Below are 22,143 nucleotides of genomic sequence, written 5' to 3' on the forward strand. Positions count from 1 at the left end.
TTTAGTAGCCATCCACAAGCTTCTGGCAAGCTTCTGGTTGAATTTTTGACCACTCCTCTTGACAAAATTGGTGCAGTTCAGCTAAATTTTTAAGTTTTCTGACTTGGACTTGTTTCTTCAGCATTGTCCACACGTCAGGACTTTAGGAAGGCCATTCTAAAACCTTAATTCTAGCCTGATTTAGCCATTCCTTTACCACTTTTGACGTGTGTTTGGGGTCATTGTCCTGTTGGGACACCCAACTGCGCCCAACAGCCAACCTACGGGCTGATGATTTTAGGTTGTCCTGAAAAAATTGGAGGTAATCCTCCTTTTTCATTGTCCCATTTACTCTCTGTAAAACACCAGTTCCATTGGCAGAAAAACAAGCCCAGAGCATAATACTACCACCACCATGCTTGACGGTAGGATGGTGTTCCTGGGATTAAAGGCCTCATCCTCAAAACATATTGTTGGGTATTGTGGCCAAACAGCTACATTTTTTTCTGACCACATAACTTTCCTCCAGAAGGTCTTATTTTTGTCCATGTGATGTCAGATTAAACAAAAATAACCAAATATTAACATTGCTGTATGTATACTTTTGACCCAGCAGATTTGGTCACATTTTCAGTAGACCCATAATAAATTCATAAAAGAACCAAACTTCATGAATGTTTTTTGTGACCCACAGGTATGTGCTCCAATCAATCCATCACAAAAAAATGAGTTGTAGAAATTATTGGAAACTCAAGACAGCCATGACATTATGTTCTTTACTTTTGACCACAACTGTATGTGCCTCTCCTATGACCAAGAATCTGACTGCATTATGCACGCATGGTCCAGCGAGCGTGTGAGCTCACCTGTACATGAAAGGTGCGACGGTGGCCATGTTGGGGTGACTGTGGTGCTGTTGGTTCTGAGGTAGCTGCACGCTGACGGTGTTGCAGGCCGTGCTCTGCGTGTTCCCTCCTCCGGCCGCAGAGGCGCAGCCCGTCTTCCCGTCTGCGGCGTGCGGGCCGGAGGTAGTGCCGGAGTGTTTGCCGTCCTTTTCCGAAGGACCCCGGTGCATGGCCAGGGCGCCACCGAGCCTCATGCTCCGCGGTCTATCCCCGGCCTCCTTCACTTTACCCCCGGCCGGGGTTTTGCCTCCTGGCTTTGGTATTCCGCTGTGTGCAGGGGTGGAATTGTCCTTTTTGGCCATTTTACCCCCTTTGGGGATGAAGCTGGCGATTTTCGAGGTCTTTTTGTTCGAGCTGTCCGAATCTCCGCCAACCACTTCCTCCTTGACCTCCTCTCCCCTGAGTTCTGTCCTTTCCTGCATGGAGAGGCGTTTTCCCACATCCTTCCCTTTCTCCTTCCCCTTCTCCTTGTCCTTCTCCGGGCCTTTGACAGAGCTCTTTTTGGCGGTCAGAGCTCTGCTGAAAGTGCGCTGGGCGATGCCCCTCAAGGCCATTTTGGGGCTGCTGGCGGTGGCGGCAACGTGAGCACCTGCTCCGTTAGAGGTTCCGTTCATTCCCGGGCGAATGTTTCCGTCGTCTTCTTCAAGGGGGTCGGTGTTCGAGCCCGTCTCTGCTCTCTCCACCTGCATACCTGGCGCCGCATTATCGCTCTGTGCACCTACTCCGTTTGATGCGGAGGAGGATTTGGAGCCTCCTTTGCTGTTAAAGAGCTTCAGCTTCTCCAGCATTGACTTCTGCGCGGCAGCCTTAGGAGGAGCTTCGGCCTTACAGGAGGTCTCTTGTTTTGTTGATTGCATGGCACCGGCGGAGGAGGGGGCTTGAGGGGCGTTCTTGGAGCTAATGGACTTGCTCCTCCAAGGCTTGCTGTTGCTATTCGGGTGGGGGATGGCCGTGGAGGGCGACGAAGACGACGAGGCCAGAACCAGCGCGGCGGTAGCAGCGGGGATGTTGGCGGAGGAGCCGATGGTCACCGCAGACGACGCCGCATTCTCATTCGTGATCAGCGACGGCTGCGAGGCCATGCCCTCCGAGCAATCTGCATCAGTAAACACAAACAAGTACAGTCGGTAAGGTTGTATTTCTGCCTCATTCCTGTGAGAATTCTGCGTGTGACGAGGGAACCGCATTTCAACCGATACAGTCCCAATTCCCGGTACCTGGGAATCGATACCGGTACCAATTATAAACCATGAACCAGGAAAAATGACCATATTAGTCCAGTTCTTAGGTCACTGCATTGGCTTCCTGTTGCTCAGAGAATAGACTTTAAAGCAGCTTTTCATGGTCTTAGACATGGTAGAGCACAGGTGTCAAACTCAAGGCCCGGGGGCCAGATCTGGCTTAATATTACTTAATATTTTAACATATTTACTTAATATTTTCTCTCTCTCCATTTTGACGGAAAATGCTTGAAATTGTATACTTTTGAAACTTTAATAGTATCCAATAGTGCAACAAATATTACAGTATATTATCATAGTCTCCAAAAATGTTGTTGTCTAAATAAAAAGACTTAACTTTTGTCATGCCTGTGTGATCATGTTTTTGTTTTGGTCATGTTCGGTTTTGTTTTTAGACTTTTTGTGCACTTTTGTTTTGTCACCATAGCAACCATTAGTTTTCACCTGTCACGTCACGCACCTGTTTCACGTTTTGAGTCACGCACCTGTTTTCGTTAATCATGTCTATAGTATTTAAGTTCATTGTTTTCAGTTTGTCGTTCTGACGACATCCCGCATTTATACTCTCCACACACTTATGACCCTTGCTGCGCTTTTTCATGCTGTTTTTTCATCCAAGTAAGTTTTCTTTATTCATGCCATAGTTTGCAAGTTTTGTTTAATTGTTCATAGTTTCTGCCAATGTGCAAGTTCTGTGTTTATAGTCAAGTTTTGTACCTCCGCCCCTGTGCGCGCCTTTTGTTTGATCTTTTTTTTTGTAGTTATAGTGTTTAAATAAATCATGTATTTACCTTCACGCCACATCTGGTCCAATTCACTTGCACCTCGGGAGAACAAACCAAGCCATAGTCCAAGTCCTGACAACTTTACAGCAAACTAGCCATCAAATTAATAAAAATGACAATACATTTTACGGTGTTCTTTACAGCATATTACTGTAAATAAATTAAAAAAACGACTACCGTTTTTTGCGTTAAAATTCTGTTGACTGAGCTGCCAGTTTTGGACTGTAAAATCTACTGTTGTTGTTTTTAACGGTGTATTACTGTGACTGGATAGATGGTACATTTGTTTTTACGGTAGAAAAACTGGCAGCGAAGTTGCCAGAATAAAAAAAAATAACTGTTTTTCCATTGACAATAAATATAATGTTGTAAATTTAACACAAACATTCTGGCAACTAAGCTGTCATATAAATCCCTTTCCTACTGTAACTTCTGTCCAGTTGTATCCTTTTTAAGTATTACATTTACTGCTCTCAGTGCTGCTGGAGTGATAGCCACGTGTTAGTGATGGAACGATATGAACATTTCATATCATGGTTATTGTGACCAAAATGTGCCCCGTTTAATGGGGAAACACGTTAATGTCTCTTGTTTTCATGTTAACATTTAAGCTAGTGAGCTGGCGCCAGTCAGTCTGTGAGTTTATTGAAGTGCAGTCATCCCGTCAAATTCTTTCGATTAACCTACCGTATTATATAAGTCACACTTAAAATAATTATTTCCTCTCAAAACTCGACAGTGCGCCTAAAAACCCGGTGCGCCTAATGCACGGATTAATTCTGGTTTTGCTTACCCACCTCAAAGCAATTTTATTTGGTAAATGGTGTAATGATAAGTGTGACCAGTAGATGGCAGTCAAACATAAGAGATACATGGAGACTGCACTATGATGGCAACATGACACAAGTAAACAACACCAACATTTTATATGTTCCATTGAAAATATAGAACATTACACACGGCGCTCAAAAATCGACTTTGGTAAGTTATGAAGCCGCACCACTTGATGGATCGTACTGTGCTTCAACATAGGAGTATTATTATGGTGTGTGAGGTAAGACATTATCTGGCGTTTTGTTTCGCAATATTATGCAAAAGCAACTTTTCTTACCTTCTGGTACCTGCTGATCTGTATTTGGGATCTGCATAAATCCTGAAAAATTGCGCTTGTCCGCCTTTGTAGTCCGTGTCGACACCGTAGTCGATAAGCTTCTTCTTTTTCTCTATCTTCTTGTTATGTGACATTCATCCTCCGCTGTTGCCATTTGTAATATAAAGTAGTGTAAAGTTCTTACTTATATCTGTCAGTAAACTCGCCATGAAAGCGCTAAAACATACCGGTGTAGTGAGTTTACATTATTCACCCAAGGAACTTTAGTTATTAAAGAGTTCCGGTCGGACGGTTTTTCACGGGACACATTTACGGTGTTGTTGTTTCCGGATGAGGAGATTGAATAGACCATTCATCGGCAGTGCGCCTTATAATCCCTATGGTCCGGAAACACGGTAATATTAATTGTCAGGAGTATTACTGTTGTTATAAATGCAACCGATTATCGCTACAACCCCGGTTAGGGACGGCTGAGTCTGCAACGGGACGTTACACGCGCAACCCTGGTACCGTATTTTTTGGACTATAAGTCGCAGTTTTTTTCATAGTTTGGCTGGGGGTGCGACTTATACTCAGGAGCGACTTATGTGTGAAATTATTAACACACAACCGTAAAATATCAAATTATATTATTTAGCTCATTCACGTAAGAGACTAGACCAGGGGTGCTCATTACGTCGATCGCGAGCTACCGGTCGACCTCGGAGGGTGTGTCAGTCGATCACCAGCCAGGCATCAAAAAAATAGTCCTAAAAATGAGCGATCATAAATCTTCAATATGACGTCACTTTCGTCACTTGATTGACATTCACGGCACCCGAGGGTCTTCTGAGATGACGCTGGCTGCTGCCAGCTCATTAAAATGACCGACAGGAAGGCGAGAAACACTTTATTCTCTGGTGCCATACCTGTCGTCAAAACTCCAAAGACCGACTGCACAGTTGCACAGTTGCGCTAACAAAATAAGAGTCTCAGAAAGCTGGCGTGCACAAGCCAGCAAGCTACGGAGTTTGCCGACAATGTATTTCTTGTAAAGTGTATACAAAGGAGTACGGAAGCTGGACAAATAAGATGCCAAAAACCAACCACTTTCATGTGGTATTGGACAGAAAGGAGGACTTTTTTTCTCCTCCATTCGAAAATGCGGACGTTATCAGCACCACTGTCTGATTCCAATCAATGCAAGTCATCACAATCAGGTAATACACCAACTTATATTCTTGTCTTCATGAAAGAAAGGAATCTATATGTGTTAAACATGCTTGTATTATCTTTAAACACCTTTAACTTATTAACAATATTAACTATATGTGTTAAACATGCTTGTATTATCATTAAACACCTTTAACTTGTTAACAATATTAACTATATGTGTTAAACATGCTTGTATTATCTTTAAACACCTTTAACTTGTTAACAATTTTAACTATATGTGTTAAACATGCTTGTATTATCTTTAAACACCTTTAACTTGTTAACAATATTAACTATATGTGTTAAACATGCTTGTATTATCTTAAAACACCTTTAAGTTGTTAACGATATTAACTATATGTGTTAAACATTCTTGTATTATCATTAAACACCTTTAATTTATTAAAAATATTAACTATGTGTTAAACATGCTTGTATTATCATTAAACACCTTTAACTTGTTAACAATATTAACTATATGTGTTAAACATGCTTGCATTATCTTTAAACACCTTTAACTTATTAACAATATTAACTATATGTGTTAAACATGCTTGTATTATCATTAAACACCTTTAACTTGTTAACAATATTAACTATATGTGTTAAACATGCTTGTATTATCTTTAAACACCTTTAACTTGTTAACAATTTTAACTATATGTGTTAAACATGCTTGTATTATCTTTAAACACCTTTAACTTGTTAACAATATTAACTATATGTGTTAAACATGCTTGTATTATCTTAAAACACCTTTAAGTTGTTAACGATATTAACTATATGTGTTAAACATTCTTGTATTATCATTAAACACCTTTAATTTATTAACAATATTAACTATGTGTTAAACATGCTTGTATTATCATTAAACACCTTTAACTTGTTAACAATATTAACTATATGTGTTAAACATGCTTGCATTATCTTTAAACACCTTTAACTTGTTAACAATATTAACTATATGTGTTAAACATGCTTGCATTATCTTTAAACACCTTTAACTTGTTAACAATATTAACTATATGTATTAAACATTCTTGTATTATCATTAAACACCTTTAATTTTTTAACAATATTAACTATATGTGTTAAACATGCTTGCATTATCATTAAACACCTTTAACTTGTTAACAATAAACATATATTTCATAAATAAGTAAATATAAATTATATATATGAATGAGGTAGATCACCACGACTTGATCAATTGAAAAGTAGCTCGCCTGCAGAAAAAGTGTGAGCACTCCTGGACTAGACGTATAAGATTTCATGGGATTTAGTTATTAGGAGTGACAGATTGTTTGGTAAACATATAGCATGTTCTATATGTTATAGTTATTTGAATGACTCTTACCATAATATGTTACGTTAACATACCAGGCACGTTCTCAGTTGGTTATTTATGCGTCATATAACGTACACTTATTCAGCCTGTTGTTCACTATTCTTTATTTATTTTAAATTGCCTTTCAAATGTCTATTCTTGGTGTTGGGTTTTATCAAATACATTTCCCCCAAAAATGCGACTTATATATGTTTTTTTCCTTCTTTATTATGCATTTTCGGCAGGTGCGACTTATACTCCGAAAAATACGGTACTATAACATGGCATTGTTGGATTTTACGTGAATCGGTGACCAATATGACCGGTCGCCGCCAAAGAGTCCTGGATTTGGTGCCCATCCCTACGTGTGACTGACTATCTACCACAAGCTGCAGTATGCATAAACAACCACCAGGTAGCATCTGTGAGCAGATAATATTGCATCATCTTTTTCTCTTTTTGCACTTATCAGGTCTTATTAGGTTGGTGGCTCATTCTTTGCACCATTTTTCACTCATGCAAGTGAGGGATGAGGCAAAAACTAACCCACTGTAACTCATTAATGACATAGAAGAGTAGCCACGAGGAAAAAAACCAAAGTAGATGTTAAAAGACACGTTTTATTTACCCCACTCAAACTAGCCTTATATAGCCCGGAGGTGCCCTCGCTGCACTAACAATGAAAGAATCCCATCACAAACTGTTTAGAAAGAAAAAAAAAGGAATAGCAGCCTCAAGTGCTTTAAAGTCTGGCCAAGCAGGCCGAGTCAAAGAACAGACTTGCACTTATATGGAATGTTTTTGTCAAGCATCTCTCTGTGCTCTGTTGCTGCGACTTCAGGGAGAAGGCAAACCTTGAAATAACCAGTAACAACTAGCAAAGGATACCGAAGCATCGTGAAACACTGTGTCCCCTCGTGTGTGTGCCTTTAAGAGACAAAACATGTGGTCAATCTAGCTGCTGTCATTCGACTGCCAAGGGCCAAACTGTGTTAAACAGGAAGAGGAATGGCCACCGAAGCCCCAGTGGTGACCAGACCAAAAAAAGAAAAGCTATCGATGTTTAATTTCAGTGCCAAATAAATGCAAACTCAGCGCTTGATGCTAATATTGTACAGGTATAATATTAACACACGAACAGCAGCCCTCATAACACTGCTAGCCTCGCTAGTAGCCACAACAACAAAACAGCACTTCCTCAGTATGGTTATGGTGGACCACGTTGCATTCAGGAACACCCGTAATTATGAGTATCAAACATTTCAACTCAAATAAGTCCGTTTTTTTGCATGTTCTCCCTGTTTTGTTGCAATAATTATGACAATTTGTTGTGTACCGTATTTACTGGACTATAAGGTGCACTTAAAATCTTTTTTTTTCTTCTCAAAACTTGACAGTGCGCTTTCTAACCCGGTGTGCCTAATGTAAGGAATAAGTTTGGTAGAGCTTACCCACCTCAAAGCTATTTTATTTGGTACATGGTGTAATGATATGTGTAGGGGGCAGCGGGGGGTGTATATTGTAGCGTCCCGGAAGAGTTAGTGCTGCAAGGGGTTCTGGGTATTTGTTCTGTTGTGTTTATGTTGTGTTACGGTGCGGATGTTCTCCCAAAATGTGTTTGTCATTCTTGTTTGATGTGGGTTCACAGAGTGGCGCATATTTGTAACAGTGTTAAAGTTGTTTATACGTCCACCCTCAGTGTGACCTGTATGGCTGTTGACCAAGTATGACTTGCATTCACTTGTGTATGTAAAAAGCCGTAGATATTATGTGACTGTACCAGTACGCAAAGGAAGTGCCTTTAAGGTTTATCGGCGCTTTGTACTTCTCCCTACGTCCGTGTACACAGCAGCGTTATAAAAAGTCATACATCCCCCCCCCCCCCGGTCCGCAGTTACAAAAAGGTTGGGGACCACTGCCTTTAAGGCACGCCCCCAATATTGTTATCCGGGTGGAATTCGGGAGAAATTTGGGAGAATGGTTGCCCTGGGAGATTTTTGGCGAGTGGCACTGAAATTCGGGAGTCTCCCGGGAAAATCGGGAATGTTGGCAAGTATGCTGATAGTATATATTTGTACCATGAATTGATTAATGTGGACCCCTACTTAAACAAGTTGAAAAACTAATTGGGGTGTTACCATTCAGTGGTCAATTGTACGGAATATGTACTGTACTGTGCAATCTACTAACAAAAGTTTCAATCATCCATCCGTCTTCTTCCGCTTATCCGAGGTCGGGTCGCGGGGGCAGCAGCCTAAGCAGGGAAGCCCAGACTTCTCTCTCCCCAGCCACTTCGTCCAGCTCCTCCTGGGGGATCCCGAGGCGTTCCCAGGCCAGCCGGGAGACATAGTCTTCCCAACGTGTCCTGGGTCTTCCCCGTGGCTTGGTTTCAATCAATCAATCAAAAAAAAAAAAAATCGGCCAGCGGTGCACGTCGTGTACTCCTTTTCAGCCGTTCTACTTTTTTAATCCAGCAGATGGCGTCAATGCAGCTATTGAGTGTGCCTCACGCTCACCGAGGCATCATTTGCCAGTCGCTAGTCGCTTGCAGAAGGTCTGCAATCGCTCGGTCCTGAGGGCCGCAGAGGTTGTTGCTGTGTGTGTGTGCGGAGTTCCGAGGCGCAACGTTTGAATATCCAAACACCGGCGTGAGGCAGTGTTAGCTGCAATTAATCATAAAAGCTCCCATGCAACATTTAACTGCACACAAACAATGTAATTAAGTCGGACTAAACACCCGACCCACTTGTTTACCTGTTTCCCATCTGTGGAAAACTGCCTTTATTCCCCCCTAATTGGAAATACTTGCTACCTTCAGTGAGCGCAGCCTGAAACAATGCCGCCGTTAGACGCGTTTAGGGCCCAATTAGCCACGCCAGCAAGTTAGCGAAGGCGAAAGTGGGTCAGGTTGCGAATAGTTGGCATGAGTCGGAATGAGAGGAAGAAGGCAGAGGGGAAATAGAAGGCAGGTCGGGGATGATGGGGTCAGAGGGTTCGGTCTGTGCTCGCCATGAATGGGCTCATCTTGGAGTTCCAGGCGGCGTGGAACAGAGGGAAAGGGATATCACGGAGGGGCCGTGGACACCGGGGACAAAAGCTTGTTGTCATGACGGGAAGCCATGCAGTGATTAAGACTGTTCTAGTTGAGCGGCCAAGTATTGAGAAGACTGCGGGAAACCCACTTGGTGGTGCAATAACTTGCATCATGACATGAAAGTTAATGAGTACTTAGTCTAATGTGCTTCCTCATGTTTCCTGGTAGCGCCACCTCGCTGCCGGCTTGTGTGTCGTTCAAGCATGACTAAAAATCAAATTTCAAAATAAGAGTTATATAGGTGCACACAATTTTTTTTTCCAGGTTGTATATCATTTAGGGATGTCCCGATCCAGGTTTTTGCACTTCCGATCCGATACCGATATTGTTTTTGCACTTCCGATCCGATACCGATACTGACCGATACTGGCCTATCCGAGCATGTATTAAAGTTTAAAGTTATTTAGCCTACTTAGTTGTCAGAATCATGTTGAAAAGGGTTTTAGTACTCTTGATAACAACTAGCCAGCTGAATTAGGTGAGTTTGAATAATACACAATGGTTGGTAACAAGAAACTAACCTGTTTATTCAAGGATAAACACAAAATAGACAAAATTATACATGACAAACAGAAATGGCATCATTGAACTAGGGCTGGGCGATATGGCTTTTGTTTAATATTGCGATATTTTAAGGCCATATTGCGATACACGATATATATCTCGATATTTTGCCTTAGCCTTGAATGAACACTTGATGCATATAATCACAGCAGTATGATGATTCTATGTGTTTTGATTGATTGATTGAGACTTTTATTAGTAGGTTGCACAGTGAAGTACATATTCCGTACAATTGACCACTAAATGGTAACACCTGAATACGTTTTTCAACTTGTTTAAGTCGGGGTCCACTTAAATTGGTTCATGATACAGATATATACTATCAGATATATACTATCATCATAATACAGTCATCACACAAGATAATCACATTGAATTATTTACACTATTTATAATCCGGGGTGTGGAGGGGGGCGCCTGATGTAAGTGTCAAAAAGACAGCCAAAAGAGTTTGATATGAGAATAAATCTAAAGTTAAAATATAGGGTAGAAATGCACCCATTTGCAGGAAATGTAGTCTTGATTTTCAAAATTTTCTTTCAAGGCTTGCATGTCTACATTAAAACATTCTTCTTCATACTGCATTAATAAATGCTACTTTTAAATTTTCATGCAGAGAAGGAAATCACAACTAAAAAAATCACTAATTTTTTCATACGGTGTTGATCTGGAAATTTTTGCCTCGGCATTTTGATGGTGTGGACGTGTGGCACCGAATGGAGATAAGCGTCTCGACAGACGTTACAATATTTGAACAATGATGACGAAAACTGTTTTCTCTGTCGTGTCCGTGTGTCGAAAAATGTTATGCGCTTATTTTTTTATCTGATTTTGTGCATGGCATATAATTGCTATGCGCAGAGGACGCAATTGCACAGGCGCGCACCTGAAAGGGAACGTTGGTCACACGGCTGCGCTAGCATCACAGCTAACGTTAGCCATGCTGCTACATCTATGCTCGGGGAGGACGTATACGTATGTGACGTATGACGTGACAGTATGTGACGTGTGTAAGAAGGTGCGCTTGCTGTCTGTGAGAGGGAGACACAGGAAAGAGTGAGAAGAGCCTGTCGTGTAATGCCAGCAGCTAAAAGCATCTGCGTGAGAATCCACAGACCTGTGGATGTGTTGAAGGTGTGCTGGAAAATGCGGAACGGAAATTAGGGAGCGGCAGAAAAGTGGAATGTATTATTTAAATCGGTGCGTTGGAAAAGACGGACCGGTGCAAGGAACTTTAGTTATTAGAGAGTTCGGTTTTTCACGCGACACAATTTCGGCGGATGAGGAGATGCTGCTCCGTTATTGATTTAAGTAAAGTCTGAATGTCATTAAAACAGTTAGCTCCATCTTTTGAGACTACACCGCTACAACAGTGACGGTGAGCCACGTAAATAAGACCGCCCCCAAAACGGCGCATCCGGAAGAGACTGTCAGAAAGCGGCTTGAAGATGATCTGTAAAACATAATCTATGCAACATTTTGACCAAAGAACCACCATTACATGTTATGTAGACCACAAGGAAGTGTTTTACATTTAGAAACAAAAATAATAATAATATGACTCCTTCAATGCGTCTTATAATCCGGTGCACCTTATATATGAAAAAATATCAAAAATAGACCATTCAACCCTATGGTCCGGAAAATAAGGTAATTAAAATCAGTGTTTGGACTGAAGATCATCTGGAAGGAGAAATACATCCGTAAAATAAGGGAAGGAAAGAATTCTGCACTCCTAAAATAAACAAAGCATAGTTATAAGACGACCCTATCGGGTATCACCATGGGTCAGAAGCCGCAAATAAACTCACTGGTCTCCGAACTGGTCTTCTCTTGGAACCATGTTGGAAGCATTACGAACTTAACCGCCTAATTACAGCACTCATTACAAATTAAAACTGAGAGCTGAAAACGAGCAGGGGGATGCCGGCGGCTTCAGCACTTCCTGTCTCACCCTCTCATCGGGTCTCAGGGTCAGTCCAGTGGGCCTCCTCTCTCACGGCCCCTTCCGATAACATCAAGACATTAAGGGGAAACGACCGAAGCGGACTCAAAGCGCCTTCCTGTGAACTCCTGTCACAGTTGTTGGGTGTCTCTTTATGCTAAAACCATGTCATTTCATCTAAGTGTCAACATGTGCACGCATCTGAAGGCCAGTAGTCTGGTGTAGGGCAACTTCAAACGGTTTATGCACTACCCGTAGCGAGGTTTAGGGGCCAGTACTAGGACACGTCTTGGAACTATGCGGCCTTTTTTTTACAAGAAGTAAATGCATTAGCGTTAGCATCGGCATGACAGTGTTTAGACATCACAAACAGCCGGGCTGTTCTCATGGTTGTGTTGGCCACGAGACGTTTGGCTAAAGCATTTCAGTCAGTTAGTGACAACTAGGTAGCAAGTATTTTCATAGTCCAATCTGATTTGTTGGATTTGACCCCTAGTCGACCGTCGGTTAAATCTAAAGTGTTTTTTTTGAGAGCGAAATAAATATGTCTGTAATATGTAGTGTATTTTTGTAGTATACTGACTTGAGATATCCGATAATGGCTTTTTTGCCGATATCCGATATTGTCCAACTCTTAATTACCGATTCCGATATCAACCGATACCGATATATACAGTCGTAGAATTAACACATTATTATGCCTAATTCTGTTGTGATACCCCGCTGGATGCATTAAACAATGTAACAAGGTTTTCCAACATAAATCAACTCAAGTTATGGAAAGAAAAATGCCAACATGGCACTGCCATATTTATTATTGAAGTCACAAAGTGCATTATTTTTTTTATGATGCCTCAAAACAGCAGCTTGGAATTGGTGGTGGGGAAGGGTGGGGGGGAAGGGGTAGAGGGGGGTGTATATTGTAGCGTCCCGGAAGAGTTAGTGCTGCAAGGGCTTCTGGGTATTTGTTCTGTTGTGTTTATGTTGTGTTACGGTGCGGATGTTCTCCCGAAATGTGTTTGTCATTCTTGTTTGGTGTGGGTTCACAGTGTGGCGCATATTTGTAACAGTGTTAAAGTTGTTTATATGGCCACCCTCAGTGTGACCTGTACGGCTGTTGACCGAGTATGCCTTGCATTCACTTGTGTGTGTGAAAAGCCGTAGATATTATGTGATTGGGCCGGCACGCAAAGGCAGTGCCTTCAAGGTTCATTGGCGCTCTGTACTTTTCCCTACGTCCGTGTTCCACTCCGTACAGCGGCGTTTTAAATAAATTTTACTTTTTGAAACCGATACCGATAATTTCCGATATTACATTTTAAAGCATTTTTCGGCCGATATTATCGGACATCTCTAATACTGACTGGTCACTAGGTGTCATTAACGTCACTTGGGTGTAGATCTAAAAGGTACCGTGTTTTCCGGACCATAGGGCGCACCGGATTATAAGGCGCACTGCCGATGAATGGTCTATGTTTGATCTTTTTTCATATATAAGGCGCATTAAAGGAGTCATATTATTATAATTTTTTTCTAAACTGGCAGTTATGGCTGCCATCAGAGGGCCGCTTGTAACAGCGAATAATGTATGAATATGCCTCTGGATTTCATTATTAATTATATAAATTGTTTTATGTAGACTGTAAAAACTTTACATACATTTACAAAATTTTACTGTAAAATATAGTGGTTTTTAAATTTTTTATTTATTTTTTTTTACAACATTTTACGGTAAATGGATAAACAGTACCACTGTTTTTTGGGGGATTTTTAGGGAAAAAAGCTGGCAGCTTAGTGGCCAGAATTTTTGTGTTAAATTTACATCGGTTTTTACAACATTATATTGTTAATGGAAACACAGTACAAGTTCTTTTTTTTTATTCTGGCAACTTAGCTTCCAGTTTTTCTACCGTAAAAACAAATGTACCGTTTTTCCAGTCACAGTAATATAACCATTAAAAACAACAACCATAGATTTTACAGTCAAAAACTGTCAGCTCAGTCAACATAATTTTGACGCAAAAAACAGTAGTCGTTTTTTTCAATTTACAGTAAAATGCTGTAAAGAACAACGTAAAATGTATTGTCCTTTTTATTATTTTGATGGCTAGTTTGCTGTAAAGTTAAGTATTTTTATTTAGACACAAAAACATGGTTGGAAAGTATGATAATATACTGTAATATTTGTTGCAATATTGGATAATATTTAAGTTTAAATTGTTTGCAATTTCAAGCAGTACATATACTTTTTCTGTCAAAAAAAAAAAAAAAATCAATTACATTTAGTGAGAAAATATTACGTACTTTATTGACACATTTCCAGGTGTTTGCGGGCCAGATAAAATGATGTCGCGACCAGATCTGGCCCCCGGGCCTTGAGTTTGACACATGTGCTCTACATCAACAATATGATTTGCCTGAGTGGCTGCACAGAACAGATTAAAAAAAAAATCAATAAAAAAAAAAAAAGTGTAATTTTTTTTTAATCGATTAAAAATTGTTACTATGACAAAAATATATTTCTTTTGACACCGCTAACTCTTTCTGCAACTTTTAATGAAGAGTAAACACAGATGTTATTGCTAGTGATGTAAAACGTACGTATATAGCACATGAAAAACAAGTAGTTTACACTACTATAAGGTTACCATATGTAAACATCCAACAATACATCCTATATGACTGAGTTAGTGGCCTAGTGGTTAGAGTGTCCGCCCTGAGATCGGTAGGTTGTGAGTTCAAACCCCGGCCGAGTCATACCAAAGACTATAAAAATGGGACCCATTACCTCCCTGCTTGGCACTCAGCATCAAGGGTTGGAATTGGGGGTTAAATCACCAAAAATGATTCCCGGGCACGGCCACCGCTGCTGCTCACTGCTCCCCTCACCTCCCAGGGGGTGAACAAGGGGATGGGTCAAATGCAGAGGACAAATTTCACCACACCTAGTGTGTGTGTGACGAATATTTTCAAAGCTTATATTATTGTTTACATTCAGAGCAGCTATTTTTGAAGCCAACTGGTTGGAAATCCGACCTCGAGGGGCGTTCCGACGGGGAACTTGGAAAATTCCGACTTCCCAGTGCAAAATGGAACGCACCATTAGATCAGACGATGTCGTTGTGAGTTTGTGAAGCCCTTTGAGACACTTGGGATTGAGGGCTATGTAAATACATTTTACCAAAATAATACTTAACTCTAAAGGCCTTAGTGGCCACATGCGTGGACAGCACCTTTTAGCTCTTATTTCCAAAATTGGGTACACAACTGAATTGGGGTCTTATGCCGACATATGGACACTTATACTGCCAATCTGGTGGTGTCAGAAGAGTATAACATACAATGGAATATGGAAAAAAAAAAGTGTAAAAATAAGAATTAGCATGTCAATACACATGAAGTACACGTTTGTGTACTCATGGACTAAGTACATCATATCAAAAGATGATTTTTAGTTTTTATTCTAATTAGCGTCCAATAAGCACAAATAGCAAAGAGAAATAAAAAAAAGCATATAAACAAATAGCTTTAAGGAAGACATGATGAATGCAGTGGATCCATCCTGACAACAACACCGTTGTACACGGGCGGGAACTTGGCAGGTACTTCGTTCACCTCCCTCCATCCATCGTCCTCTGCAGTGGACATTTGTGTTTTGCATAACAGGGCTAGTTGTCCCTGAAATGTGTAACACTGACAAAAAGACCCGAAGCAAACGTACACTGCAGAGGAGGCTGGTTCTCAGGAGGTTACAGAATGTATGAACTTTTGTTATGCCTACAAAGGCTTTACTTTTTTTTCTTCTTTGACACAGAAAAATCCTGCTGAATCGGCACAATAGTGCTATTACTTATCTCCTTGTGTGCTTTCACAGAGTGATACAAATTCCCACTACATGATAATTATGTGTGACAACGTCTGGTGTGAAGTTTAATTAAACAATTAAAAGCGAGTCTGTGGTGCCAAACTTCACAACTCCCTGTCCCAATTTTGGGTTTTTACCTTTCACACAGGCAGCGTTACGCCTATGTCGCAGCTCTGGTACTACCAAAGCAGCCTGGACCTTCTGTAGGAGTAGGCCTGGGTACCGGGTACCGAATCCCGTACTTTTCTGGCACCGACCGAATCCTGCCAGTCCTACCGTGCACCGATTAATGTACAATCATGTTTGGGTACAAGGGTTGCGCGTGACTTAACGCCCTATTGCACTTCAGCACTTGCCGATCACTCCAGCAGCACTGAGAGCGGACTCAGCCGAACTACCCCTAGGTAATGTTGCAATTTTCAATGCCAACAAAGAAGAAAAAAAAACGCTCCACTTTTCCAAAAAATGCGTTAGCTTGATGCGACTATACACTGGCTTTACTACTGACATGCTACTGATTAGCATTAGCTATATTACATGGCGAACACCTCCAAATATCTGAATGAAAACCACAATTAATATGCATGTTACAATCAAAAACACCTGATGCGTAATAAGGTACACGTCGGGGTCACCGACATCGAGCTGTTCCTGCTGAAACTGTCAAGAGTGGAAAAGTAAAGGATCAATGCACTTTACATATTGATAAAGCGGGAGTCGAACATTAGGTGCATCAATCCTTTACATTTTGACAGTTACAGCAGGAACAGCTCAACGTTGATGACCCCGACGTGATCTCCACATTCCTGACATTATTAACACTTTTTAGGGCGCAACAGAGGACTATATTTAGCAAAGAATAAACTATATACAACGTATTTTTCGGACTATAAGGCGCACTTAAAATCCTTTCATTTTCTCAAAACTTGACAGTGTGCCTTCTAACCCGGTGCGCCTAATGTACGGAATAATTTTGGTTGTGCTTACCAACCTTGAAGCTATCTTATTTGGTACATGGTGTAATGACAAGTGTGACCAGTAGATGGCAGTCACACATAAGAGATACGTGTAGACTGCAATATGACGCCAGTAAACAACACCAAAACTTTAAATGTTCCATTGAGAATATAGAACATTACACATGGCGCTCAAAAGGCTATGTAGCTGCACCGCTTGATGGATTGTCGGCGCGTTACGGCTACAGTAGTCAGACGTACTCTTCAACATACGAGTATTACTATGGTGTGTGTATAAGGACCGCAAAATGACACCTATTAGCAGACATTTTATTGGGCGTTTTGTTTCGCAATATTATGCAAAAGCAACTTTTCTTACCTTCTGGTACCTGTTAATGTGTATTTGGGATCTGCATAAGTCCTGAAAATTTGCGCACATCCGCCTTTGTAGTCCGTACCGACACCGTTGTCAATAAGCTTCTTCTTTTTCTCTATCTTCTTGTTATGGGACATTCATTCTCCGCTGTTGCCATTTCTAATATAAAGTAGCGTAAAGATCTTACTTATATCTGTCAGTCGACTCGCTATGGAAGCGCTAAAAACTACCGGTGTAGTGAGTTTACATTATTCACCCAAGGAACTTTAGTTATTAGAGAGTTCCGGTCGGAGGGTTTTTCACAAGACACATTTCCAGTGTTGTTGTTGCACTAGTGAGCCGCGGATGAGAAGATGCTGCTCCGTTATTGATTTAAGTAAAGTCTGAATGTCATTCATTTACCATGAATTGATTAATGTGGACCCCGACTTAAACAAGTTCCATCCATCCATCCATCCATCCATCCATCCATCCATCCATCCATCTTCTTCCGCTTATCCGAGGTCGGGTCGCGGGGGCAGCAGCCTAAGCAGGGAAGCCCAGACTTCCCTCTCCCCAGCCACTTCGTCCAGCTATTCCTGTGGGACCCAGAGGCGTTCCCAGGCCAGCCGGGAGACATAGCCTTCCCAACGTGTCCTGGGTCTTCCCCGCGGCCTCCTACCGGTCGGACGTGCCCTAAACACCTCCTTAGGGAGGCGTTCGGGTGGCATCCTGACCAGATGCCCAAACCACCTCATCTGGCTCCTCTCGATGTGGAGGAGCAGCGGCTTTACTTTGAGCTCCCCCCGGATGGCAGAGCTTCTCACCCTATCTCTAAGGGAGAGCCCCGCCACCCGGCGGAGGAAACTCATTTCGGCCGCTTGTACCCGTGATCTTGTCCTTTCGGTCATGACCCAAAGCTCATGACCATAGGTGAGGATGGGAACGTAGATCGACCGGTAAATTGAGAGCTTTGCCTTCCGGCTCAGCTCCTTCTTCACCACAACGGATCGATACAGCGTCCGCATTACTGAAGACGCCGCACCGATCCGCCTGTCGATCTCACGATCCACTTTTCCCTCACTCGTGAACAAGACTCCGAGGTACTTGAACTCCTCCACTTGGGGCAAGATCTCCTCCCCAACCCGGAGATGGCACTCCACCCTTTTCCGGGCGAGAACCATGGACTCGGACTTGGAGGTGCTGATTCTCATCCCAGTCGCTTCACACTCGGCTGCGAACCGATCCAGTGAGTGCTGAAGATCCTGGCCAGATGAAGCCATCAGGACCACATCATCTGCAAAAAGCAGAGACCTAATCCTTCAGCCACCAAACCAGATACCCTCAACGCCTTGACTGCGCCTAGAAATTCTGTCCATAAAAGTTATGAACAGAATCAGTGACAAAGGGCAGCCTTGGCGGAGTCCAACCCTCACTGGAAACGTGTCCGACTTACTGCCGGCAATGCGGACCAAGCTCTGACACTGATCGTACAGGGAGCGGACTGCCACAATCAGACAGTCCGATACCCCATACTCTCTGAGCACTCCCCACAAGACTTCCCGAGGGACACGGTCGAATGCCTTCTCCAAGTCCACAAAACACATGTAGACTGGTTGGGCAAACTCCCATGCACCCTCAAGGACCCTGCCGAGAGTATAGAGCTGGTCCACAGTTCCACGACCAGGACGAAAACCACACTGTTCCTCCTGAATCCGAGGTTCGACTATCCGGCGTAGCCTCCTCTCCAGTACACCTGAATAGACCTTACCGGGAAGGCTGAGGAGTGTGATCCCACGATAGTTAGAGCACACCCTCCGGTTCCCCTTCTTAAAGAGAGGAACCACCACCCCGGTCTGCCAACAACTTAAACAAGTTGAAAAACTTATACGGGTGTTACCATTTAGTGGTCAATTGTAAGGAATATGTACCGGTACTGTACTGTGCAATCTACTAATAAAAGTTTCAATCAATCAATCAATTCAAACAGTTAGCTCCATCTTTTGACACTTCTTCCACTCCCGTCCTTGCACGCTACACCGCTACAACAAAGATGACGGGGAGAAGACGCTGCCGAAGGTGAGCCACGTAAATAGGACCGCCCACAAAAAGTCCTGAAGCGACTGTCAGAAAGCGGCTTGAAGATGATCTGTAAAACATAATCTATGCAACATTTTGACCAAAGAACCACCATTACATGTTATGTAGACCACATGGAAGTGTTTTACATTTACAAAAAAAAATAATAGTATGACTCCTTTAATGCGCCTTATAATCCGGTGCGCCATATATATGAAAAAAGATCAAAAATAGACCATTCATCGGCAGCGTGCTTTATAATCCGGAAAAAACGGTACTATAGTGAAGAGATTTTGAACAATTGGAAGCATAGAATTGTCCAAAATATGCTGATAGGATTAAAACTCAGTCATCAATCCCCAACAACTGATCAAACAATCCCACTTGAAAACCCAAAGTCAACCAAAACAAAAGCTGTGAGCCTGCAGGTGTTTGCTTACTCGTCATCATGTCAGATACTGACAGCCCCCGCCGACCCCCCTTTCTCTGCTCGGTTATTGTGCCCCAAAAAGTGAGAGGGACAGGCGGCCTTTGTGTGAAGACGGAGGGGAAAAAAAAAAAAAAAAACTTTGAAGAGTTTCTCCACATGAATAAACTCAAACAGTGACGTTACCCATCATTATTATTTTTTTTCCCTTCTGCAAAGGGAAGTAAAGCCTGACAAATTAAGGCACATGCATGCACAAATGCACGTTAAATGTGCACCTATGCAAACACAACACAGGCTTGGTCACTTTGTGTTCATGCAGAAGAGGAGGAGGAGATCCAGGTCACTTTCACTTGTTTTCTATTCCGGTGTCAGACGGCCAATACGAGCCGCAGGTGTGAAACCCTGACCAGCAGATGTAAACATGCAGAATATCAACAGTGATATCAGGATTCTTTCACAGCGCTGCTTAGTGTCGCAAACATTCAACAAACCAGTAAAACTGACCCGACCTGCTGCCAACGGACAAAACATCTGTCTCCCTAACTTCCATTAAAAAAAAAAAGAAGAAAAAAAAAGAACAACAACAAAAAAAACTTACTTTTTTGTGCAAGTGGAGAAACCTCATGAGTGCAGCAAAGATGTCCGAGGAGCGCAGGGAGAGGATGGGCAGCGGAGTGCCAAAGTATGACCAGACATCCTCAGGCTTTGAGAGGAGTGGTGTGCAGTGGTGAGGAGGAGGGGTTTGGCAGGGTGTCAAAGGGGCGGTGGGGGAGGGATGGAGGGAAGAGGGGTGGGGGGGGGTTGTGCAACCGGTTACATTTAAACCAGTGCCACCCACACTGGTTTAAATGTAACTTAGATATTGGGTTTTCACTATGTAAAGCGCTTTGAGTCACTAGAGAAAAGCGCTATATAAATATAATTCACTTCACTCTCCTACCGCTGCCAATCAAGTATGCTTGCCTTAAGAGAGCAGCATTTTTTAAATTTTTTTCATAGCTCAAGTTTGGTTGGGGGATGTTATTTTATTCTTTATTCATGATGGGTGAATGAGAGTATGGCCCACTCGCTACCTGCATTGACACTGTACTGATGCCGGAAAAATGTACCGTATTTCCTGGACCATGGGGCGCACCGGATTATAAGGCGCACTACCGATGAGGGGGTCTATTCAGGTCTTTTTTCATATATAAGGCGCATTAAAGGGGTCATATTATGATTTTTTTCTAAATGTAAAACACTTCCTTGTGGTCTACATAACATGTAATGGTGGTTCTTTGGTCAAAATGTTGTATGGATTATGTTTTACAGATCATCTTCAAGCCTCTTTCTGACAGTCGCTTCAGGATGCACTGTTTTGTGGGTGGTCTTATTTACGTGGCTCACCTTCGACAGCGTCTTCTCCCCGTCATCTTTGTTGTAGCGGTGTAGCGTGCAAGGACGGGATGGAAGAAGTGTCAAAAGATGGCGCTAACTGTTTTAATGACATTTAGACTTTACTTCAATCAATAATGGAGCAGCATCTCCTCATCCGTGGCTCACAACGTTGGAAATGTGTCCCGTGAAAAACCGTCCGACTGGAACTCTTTAACAACTAAAGTTCCTTGGGTGAATAATGTAAACTCACTACACCGGTATGTTTTAACGCTTTCATGGCGAGTTTACTGACAGATATAAGTAAGAACTTTACACTACTTTATATTAGAAATGGCAACAGCGGAGGATAAATGTCACATAACAAGAAGATAGTGAAAAAGAAGAAGCTTGTCGACTACGGCATCGGCACGGCCTACAAAGGCGGACGTGGGCAAATTTTCAGGATTTATGCAAATCTTAAATACACATCAGCAAGTACCAGAAGATAAGAAAAGTTGGTTTTGCATAATATTATGAAACAAAACACCAGATAATACGTCTGCTAATGGAGGCCATTTTTGCGGTCCTTATACACACACCATAGTAATACTTGTATCTCTGACTACGGTAGCCGTAATGGGCCGACAATCCATCAAGCGGTGCGGCTTCAAAGTCATACTAAAAACATTTTGACAGATTTTTGAGTGCCGTGTGTCATGTTCTTTATTTTCAATGGAAGATTTAAAGTTTTGGTGTTGTTTACTGGCGTCATATTGCAGTCTACACATACCTCTTATGTGGGACTGTGGGACTGCTCACACTTATCATTACACCATGTACCAAATAAAAATGCTTCGAGGTCGGTAAGCACAACCAGAATTATTCCATACATTAGGCGCACCGGGTTATAAGGCGCACTGTCGATTTTTGTTAATATATTTTTTTAAAGAATTTTTT

At 42.0% G+C, this 22,143-nt stretch overlaps 1 protein-coding gene across 1 annotated transcript in view; it reads right to left on the reverse strand.

The window, feature by feature from the left end:
- The window catches only part of nav2a (neuron navigator 2a), a 260,418-nt gene that overhangs the window by 127,878 nt on the left and 110,397 nt on the right, over positions 1 to 22,143 (reverse strand). The window contains exon 7 of the mRNA XM_061974799.1: positions 846 to 1,980. Within this exon, the coding sequence (XP_061830783.1) occupies positions 846 to 1,980 (1,135 nt within the window). The remainder of the gene's footprint in view (positions 1 to 845; positions 1,981 to 22,143) is intronic.

The sequence above is a fragment of the Nerophis lumbriciformis genome, linkage group LG15 (genome assembly GCF_033978685.3).
Source record: "Nerophis lumbriciformis linkage group LG15, RoL_Nlum_v2.1, whole genome shotgun sequence".
Taxonomy (NCBI): domain Eukaryota; kingdom Metazoa; phylum Chordata; class Actinopteri; order Syngnathiformes; family Syngnathidae; genus Nerophis; species Nerophis lumbriciformis.